General features: G+C 41.8%; 1 protein-coding gene and 1 pseudogene across 1 annotated transcript; both read right to left on the reverse strand.

The window, feature by feature from the left end:
- Window positions 1-5,203: 5,203 nt before the first annotated feature.
- LOC147981421 (uncharacterized) lies at window positions 5,204-5,938 on the reverse strand. The gene has a single exon (XM_087515961.1). It carries the CDS (start codon window positions 5,936-5,938, stop codon window positions 5,204-5,206), a length of 735 nt encoding a protein of 244 aa, XP_087372087.1.
- A 2,006-nt stretch (window positions 5,939-7,944) lies between these two features.
- LOC147981422 (zinc finger BED domain-containing protein RICESLEEPER 2-like) lies at window positions 7,945-8,450 on the reverse strand (annotated as a pseudogene).
- Window positions 8,451-8,707: the final 257 nt, after the last annotated feature.

The following is an 8,707-nucleotide window of genomic DNA, read 5'->3' on the forward strand; positions in this document are numbered from 1 at the left end:
GAGTGAGGGGGAGAGGACTGCTGGGATCTAGATGGGCCTAGCCCATTAGGACAAATAGGCCAGGCCAGCCAATCAGCCTTTTTTATCTAAATAAAAACCATAACAACCGAAAATGAAATGACAAAATACTTAGAAGTTTATAATAAATAATTAGAAAATTAGTGAAAATTTTAAAATAATTTACATTACTTAATATAAATAATTCATGTATTTTTTTGGACAAATTAAATGGGACACATAAATATTACATATTTAAATATATTATACTATAGTAAACATGCCCGTGCGTTGCAACGGGTGAGAAAAAAAAATTACTTCTCATACACACTCTCGAGACATCCGTAAATCTCTTCAAATCATGAATGATGCCACATGAAAAAAAAATGATAAGTGACGTTTCACAAAAACATAAAGATGTGATGATTTTTTAAGTGTATTCAAGATGTTTCTAATTTAGACAATATAAATATCTGTCTAGTTCCAGGTATCTCTTTACGGATTTGTTGTCGTTCCTCCTTGGCGGTGCCCAACAAATATTTGTATTACCATGAAAATAACAAACTATATTTTATTAATTAATGATAGCATTTGCATAAGAGCATTATTTTTGCCTCCTTGATATATGTTTTTTTTGTAATCCAAGTCAAGTCTTAATTTGGTTGCAAGCATATTAGACAACTCCATCGAAAACAATCAATTTCCAAGGACATGCATACCAAATGTTCAAGGTTGCATATCAACATTGATATTCTTAAAAAAATTATTATGAAAACAATTTAAAACAATATGAAAATTAAAGTCAAGCCATTGGTTTATGAAAGCTTCTATCAGCAACATTGTATATGTTTTTGTACATCAGAAACATTATATATATATATATACACATTTAATTATTTCCAATTTCATGGTCAACATTTTTCAAAACATATTTATTTTTTATGTCTACTTTTTTATACACATTCTACTTTTGTGTATACATCAGGAACATTTTTTATATATACGTTTAACATTGCCCAAATACATGATAATATTTTTGATAACTTATATTTTTTTATGTCTACTTATGTTCCATACACATTGTATATGTTTGCATACATTTATCTTATACATCAGACTTTTTTTATGCACATTTAACATTTCTTAAGTGCATGATTAACATTTATTTAAGAATGGAAAATTATATTATTATTTTTCTATATGCACTGTACTTTTCTATATGCACGCACGCTAAAGCACCACGTTCAACTAATATCACATGCACGCAGCTACTGTTCTTTCATACCAGTCGTTCAACTTATATCACACGCAACTATTTGCTCTGTGTATATCTCGTATAGCAAGCTGCATATTACCGATGAAAAAAATGTTAAAGCTCCATATAAACTAATTCTCAAACATTACAACCTTTAATTTGTAAAACAAAATAAATCAATTTCATCTGTAAGGTAGACAATCCGCATCTATCTGTTTTGCATCAAAACAAACATGTTTTTCAGTTTCGTAAAACTTTCCACTGGTAAATTAGGAGTATCTGAAATTAAGGGTACATTCTTTTAAAACGGAGGCAATTTTTTTTGTCTCGATCATTAATTAAGCAAAAGAGAATTGCCAAGTTACTTAAAAGAAAACCGGGCTAAAACCATCACAAACTGCCGAGCAGCACACACATCATACCCTACACACCACTCAACTAAGAGGGCCACATCAAGATACACTCTGACGGCATCATTATCACGTCTCCCCAACGGCCGTCATCCCCCCCCCCCCCCCCCCCCCCCCCATAGTCTCCGAGCAAGCGACTCCGACTTCGACTACGAGAAACCTCGACCCAGCTCTCACCGTAAGGCTGTGTGGAAACATAAGAAGACACGTGCCAGACCCATACACCCGTATCGAAGGTAGCGCAACTCCGACTTTGATGGAGAGCTAGCCCAGAAGGAAAAATATGCATGGTTGGCCCTGCGGAAGACCACCGAACAGAACTCCTACTGTCTGTCATCGTCACCATCGGGGCCCGCCTCCCCAGCTTTGAGTTCACCACAGCAAAACAACCCAAGGTAATACCACACACATTGTTGTGCCTTCGACATCGCTCGTCTCCGCCATCATCGCCAGAGAGGCATCAATGCCTAGCTCCAAGGACGAAGTCCTCACGAGGGAAAATGACTCCAGGCACCGCCATCATCCGATTCCACTGGATTAGGGGTTTTCCCCGGAGATGGATCCATGCAGGAGGGGTGCGGCAGCACAACAGCGATGCCTCCAAGAAGGTCTACGACGACCATAGCGGCTGCCATCACCGGTCATAGGCCCAAGGCCAAGACAAAGTCTTCATACAAGCTCACAACACACCCAACCTACACCGGCTTTGATAAGTCAACCAAGCACCACCACCACGAAGAATCAGCTTGCCAACATAGAAGCCCACCAACGCAGCATACAACTACACCTTGCAGAGGTCGCTGGTGGTCACCAACCAGCATCGCCTGCCAAGTCCGCGACCGTCGATCGAAAGCGGGACATCGAACGTAGCCCGAGCCTCTGAGCCATATCGAGAACCATGCCGGCAGGACCAGAGACATGCCACCTGAGGCCAAGAACCACCTCGGTTCATGGCTGTAGCCATGCGCTAGACACGCCTTCATGCACCACGCACAACACAACACACGCATCGGAGGACGGAGACACCAGATCCGGCAGACCCTACAATCCTACATGGTAACCTATGTGGGGAACCGGTCTTATTTCCATGTTTTGCCCTATCAATGGTACCAACAATAATCTAACCATTGGTAGACAGAGCTCTCTGACAACATATATTTGTGATTGTAAGGGGACAAAAATGTGTGTACAGATCAATGTAAAGACACAAATGCACATGTCGAGCATGACCAATATGTGGTTTGCGACCAAAGCATGACAAATGACTATTCAGAAGGGAAAAGTAAACAAGAAAGGACATGCTCCCTCGAAGAAGGCTTGTGATGCCTTGCACTAGTTGCAGTGCTCCTCCTTCTAGGGTTGTTATTTGTTTGCAAATATTCCAGGCAGAAATAGTAACCACTTATAGATCTCCCTGGAATTCCACTTTTGCAAGAGAAACCAAATCAATCTGATTCAGATTAAGACACCAAGAGATTGTTCCGGGCAGTGGCAGATAAAATGTTTGTTGAGTCACCTAGGAGACGCACCATATCATTGCTGATATTATAAAATTTTTATTTTAACGTACAACTTTTGTTTATAGGTCAGCTAATAAGAGACATTTGATCTTTTGCTTCATTACTATCTTGAATTTCTAAAATACAAGGGTTCAAGCAAATTTGGTAGGACACTTAACTCTAACAAGGCTAGAAATAAGACCTACTAACGCTAATGCGCGAAGCAGAGAGCGATATCGTAGTGACAAAAGTGACCTAATCTCACTAACTAACGCGGCAACCTAGAAGCAAAAGATCTTCCATGGTGTGTTCAATTCATGCAGCTCTAGTTTGCAGCAAACCTTAAAATAGAATATTATTCCTTCTGTCAAAATGTTCCAGGCAGCATTATTAAACACTAATCATACTAGTTCTCCACGGAAGCCCAGTTTAGCAAGAGAAACCAAATCAATCCGATTCCAATTTGGAGACTAAGAGATGTTGAGGCGTTCCCATCAAGTAATGCTAAAGGGGCAGTGGAAAACAAGATGTTACTTGAGTCACGGAAGCGACACGCTAAAACATTGCTGATATTATAATTTCTCTGTTTCCACACAACCCTATATTTTAGCTGGTCAGATAATAAGATCAACAGAAATATCTTTTCCTTCATTTCTATCTTGGATTTCCAAATCCATTTAAAGGGTTGAAGCAGATTTGGTAGCACACATAACTCTAATGAGGGAACAGAAGGACACCTGCTAGCGCTAATGAGGGAAGGAGAGAACGACTTCGTAGTATGAAAACTAGCAGACACTCACAAACCAACGCAACACTCTAGATCTTAGAAGCAAAGGATCTGTCTTGCTGCTTTCTCTCCAAGCAGCTCTAGTTAGCAGCACAATGAAATAGAAGATTATAATTTCTTTCTAAATATTCCTGGCAGGAATACAAACACGTACGCCACATAATAGATCTGCATGGAGTCCCACTTTAGCCACAGAAGCCGAACCAATCCGATTCCGACTCGGAGACCAAGAGATGTTGAGGTGTGCCCACGCCAAACACATGTGTAGTGCTAAATTGATGGTGGAAGCTAAACTGTTACTTGAGTCACACAGGAGACACGCCAAAATCATTGTGCCTTTGTTTTAACACGTCCATTATCTTGGACTTTCAAATCCATTTGAAAGATTCAAGCACATTGGTTAGCATACTCACAAACTACTGTAAAGGATACATTACTCAAAACGAAGTAAGAAAAGAGACCTGCTAGCGTTAATCTAATTAGGGAAGGAAAGAGGGACCTCATACTACGACTCCGTTTTTAACAGTAAAGGCTTGTGCTTGCACTCTCTTTAGCTTTAGGATAGGAGGAATAAGAAAACCAATTATAGGTGCCGTGCAGATATCAAATGTTAGGTTTCGTATCTCGTATCCATCTCGTACAGAACTTATTCTTCCTGTGGTATGAGACGCTCCCATGGTTTGCAAGGCAAATGTGTGGTGATTTTTTTAATCACGAAGCTCCACAATGCACCATCGTTAATGTGTTGTCTGTGCAGAGTGTTGTAGTTGTGTGTATCGTCTATGTTCTACTTGATGCTTTTAAAAACGAATTGAAAGAATAAATTGAAATTTTTTGATAAAAAAATTATCAATGAAATTTGTGACAAGCCCTCCAAATCATGGTATCGCTCGAAAGCCAACTCAATTGCTCATTTTCAGATATGTCATACATGAAATGTTCATATTCGATCTACAGACATCAGCTACAGAACCCTCATGCTCACTGAATCCATGTTCAGCTACAGAATACAAAATATATGAATTGTTCATCAGCTATATATGTAATCTATCAACAGCTCCTCTTCGATAAAACCTTCATCTAAAGCCTTGAGCACATCTTTGATAGGACTGCAAGATCTATATATGCACTACTGCTCATTGAATCCATCTTCATCTAAAGAATATAGTATGAATTTGTTGGCTACCTAATAATTGATTAACAGCGGCTTATCTTTGGATCCGCTCGAGATCTATTTCATCTCAGAATCAAACCTTCAAAATTCGAAGTAATCCACCATCTCACGCCGGCAAATTGGGCAGTTTGACTCTTGATAGAACCACCCTTTGATGCACGGGATGTGGAAGACGTGGGTGTGGAAGCACGGCAGCCTCACGATCTCCTCGTCACCAGTCTCCAACTCCAAATGGCAAATCGCGCATTCCTGACCGGGTGCCGCCAGAGCTCCTGCGGCAGCGTCGGCCTCTTTGCAGGCACGGATTAGGGCCTGTGGATGGCTGTAAACCAAACATACCAGCAGTGACGGCACGTGGGTGTCGATGTCGAAGCGCGAGACGTCGCCTTCAAGGTCAAGTCTATCGATCTTGCGGCCGATCTCATCGACGAAGTCCATTTGCGGGTGAAGATGGTCGCCCCAGTTCCCAGGGGCGAGGTCGTAGTCGCCGGTCACTGGCCCGTCGGCGAGCATGCCGTGGATGAGGTCACGGCAGGCCTCGTAGTTCCGGAAGACGGCAGGGTCCGCGACCTCGACTTGGTGGTCGAACGGCTCCCGGTCGTCGAACGAGGCGTCGATGCCCCACCCCACCGGCGAGTTGGCGTGGGCACCGATCCTGCGCGTCCCGTGGGACACAACCACGTCGCCGTGGATGCGAAGGGTGCTCGGGAGATTTCTCGGAGAGAGGTGGCCGGCGACGCGATGGAGAACTCTACCGGAGCTGTAGACGTGCGTCTCCGTGACCTCCGCCGCGTGCGGCCACGGTGGCAACACCATGGCCCCGCCGCCTGCTCTCTCTCTCTCTCTCTCTCTCTCTCTCTCGCTCTCTCTCTCTCACAGCAGGAAACGAATTGAGCTCTGCAGCATGGCGGATCGGACGCGACGCGAATTCTTATAGGCTGTAAACCAATGGAAACAGAAACACGAGCTTCAAGACTTTCCCTTTTGCTAGCCTATAATTAATGTCGGTGAAGACTGGATACAGTGTAGAGACAAACCAAAAATGGTATGCTTTAATTTGCTGCCCGAGGAAGTCATAAACTGATGTGCAGCCCATCGTTAGCGTCAGGCGAGGGCAGACTGACAGACCAAGAAGGACACCCTTCAGTCTCCTGTTCTTCAGCATATCTTCACAAGTGTGTGTTCAGCCTAGTGCACGCTGAGATAAACACCTCCCCTTGCTGTCAGCGCTCCCGAGACATCCACATTGATTTTTAAGCAACCAGGTGGGCGTTTGGTGGAGCTCAGTTGGGCCGTAGCCAGAGCTTCACCTCATCGCACTCTTTCCGCGAATACACAAATTTGCGTATATTCAATGATAGAAATAATTAGAATGAATACGAAAAGGGTACAACACATGGCACGACTGTAAGAAGAGGTGAACATGGTGCCGGAAGCTAAACCTCGACATGAGCCGAGCCGAGCTAGCAGAACTCGGGCCGAGCCAGCCATTAGCTCGCCTCTCACGAGCAAAGCCAGGTGGAGCTAACTGCTCAGGCCAGCCTCATTCCCAGGCTCGGCCCGAGCTTTGTGCTGGCTTGGCCCAACTCGGCCAGCTCATGTGCATGGACAGTGCATTGCACATCAGCTACAGATAACTACTGCTAAGTCCTACAAGCAACTCTTTTCACTGAGAGATGAAAAAAATGCAGCAAATGACTTGATCAATGGCTCACTGAAATTTTGACATCATCAACATTGAAATTTGACAGCTAGTACACCAAAAAAAATTGTACAACAAGTACACTAAAATTCAGACACCATCAAGCCATCAACACTGAAACTTTGACAACAAATACACCAAAAAATTGTACATAGCAAGGACACTGAAATTTGGATGGAGCCAACACTGAAATTTTAGACATCAAATGCACCCAAGTTTGGTCAACAAAACACTAAAATACTTAAGATGAACATAAACCATTCATAAGTTTAGCAAAATAAGACGACATACATATGTAACATCCATAGTTAAAAGTTCAATTACAAAATAAACATAAAGTACCCATAGTCCAAAGTTGAGAAGTTGACATATGTCACATCCAAATTTCAATGGCAACATAAACAATGCAAGAGTTATCCATCATTTAATGGTGACGACCAACATAGATCCATTGCTTGATTTACTTCCATCTGGAAAGTTGACAATGGCATCTTGATAGTCTCCCCCCTCCAATGTAGCCTACAAGGAACAATAGCTATATAGTAAATGAAAAAGCCTACAAGTAACAATAGTTGTAGTGAACTAAAAAAATCCTAGAAGTAATATACTTACTAGTAGTTGCAATCTGCCACACTTTTAGGCAATTTGACCTTCCCCACATCCTCATCGTCTTTGTCTTCTTCCACATCCTTGTTTTGTGTAGGTTAGACATGAAAATTTTAATTTATGACAATAACATGATGAATATTGAAATCATATGACATCGACATAGATTGAAATATACCAACACATTTAAGTCTTTGTGGGCACCCTTGATATAACTTCCACCACAGGCCAATGCCTTCACCAAGTAAGGTTTTAGAGAGCTCCTATAATCATCTAGAATTCTTCCACTCGTGCAAAAAGTGGATTCCGAAGACACCGAGCTAGCTGGGATAGTTGAGAACCATCTCGCCATATTTGTCACCACTCTAGCAGGTTGAAGTTGGCACCCGTAGCCTCATTTGCATCATCCATATAGTTTCTCAACTCATTTTTACACCATTTTGTAAAAGTGGATGAGAAGTACGAGAGAAACTCATAATCTGCGGGTGGCAACTAAGGATACTTTCATTGAGGTTCAGCTTTGCCTCTTTTGGGAATCAAATTTCTCATACAACTTGTCCAAATCTTTCTTGAAATCAAACAACTCAGTTTCAGCCTTATCCCCATCATAGATCTGCCCAAACCACCACTCCACATACTTCATCTTGTACCTTGGATCCAGGAAGGTGGCAAGAACCATGACACTGTTTGGTTCTTCACAATATTTGTTAAACTTGTCCATCGTATCATGTCCCATAACATTGTAATTTTTTTGCGGGTGATAACATTGTAAGTTTTTGTCCTTATGAACCATGGCTTTTCTCTAAGTAATTTTGATACTGACAATGTGGGGATAAAATATGTTTGTGGTGGGATATGATTGACCTGAAAAGTCCATAGTCACTCTAGAAAAAGCAAACAACAATGGCTCAATAAGCTAAAACACCCCCATTCTTTGTTTGTAGGCTTCCACTTGTAGTTGTCATCTGAATTAGCATAAGACACCAATGCTTGCCTATATGGTCAGCCAATTTTCAGCATCTTGTAAGTCAAACTCCACCTTGTGCAAACAACTAGGGTCAAATGCCATCCAATTTCAAGGCCTAAACTTCTGTAAATCTCAACAAATTTGTGCAACCGGGCAAGGGATTTCTCGAAGTACTTCATTGTATCCCTTTGATTCATTACAAAGGTTTTCATGCATATTGTCCCATCCTGCACTAAATTTGACAATGTGAGCACAACACTGGACATGAAAATATTTGGCTTCAAAGTCTGTCCCTCTTCAAATAGAAAAA

Source organism: Triticum urartu, chromosome 3A, assembly GCF_056163025.1.
Source record: "Triticum urartu cultivar PI428250 chromosome 3A, HENAU_Tu73, whole genome shotgun sequence".
NCBI classification, from domain to species: Eukaryota; Viridiplantae; Streptophyta; class Magnoliopsida; order Poales; family Poaceae; genus Triticum; species Triticum urartu.

Coding starts and splice junctions, on each gene's coding strand:
- LOC147981421 (XM_087515961.1), bottom strand. CDS start 5,938: ATGGTGTTGCCACCGTGGCCGCACGCGGCGGAGGTCACGGAGACGCAC.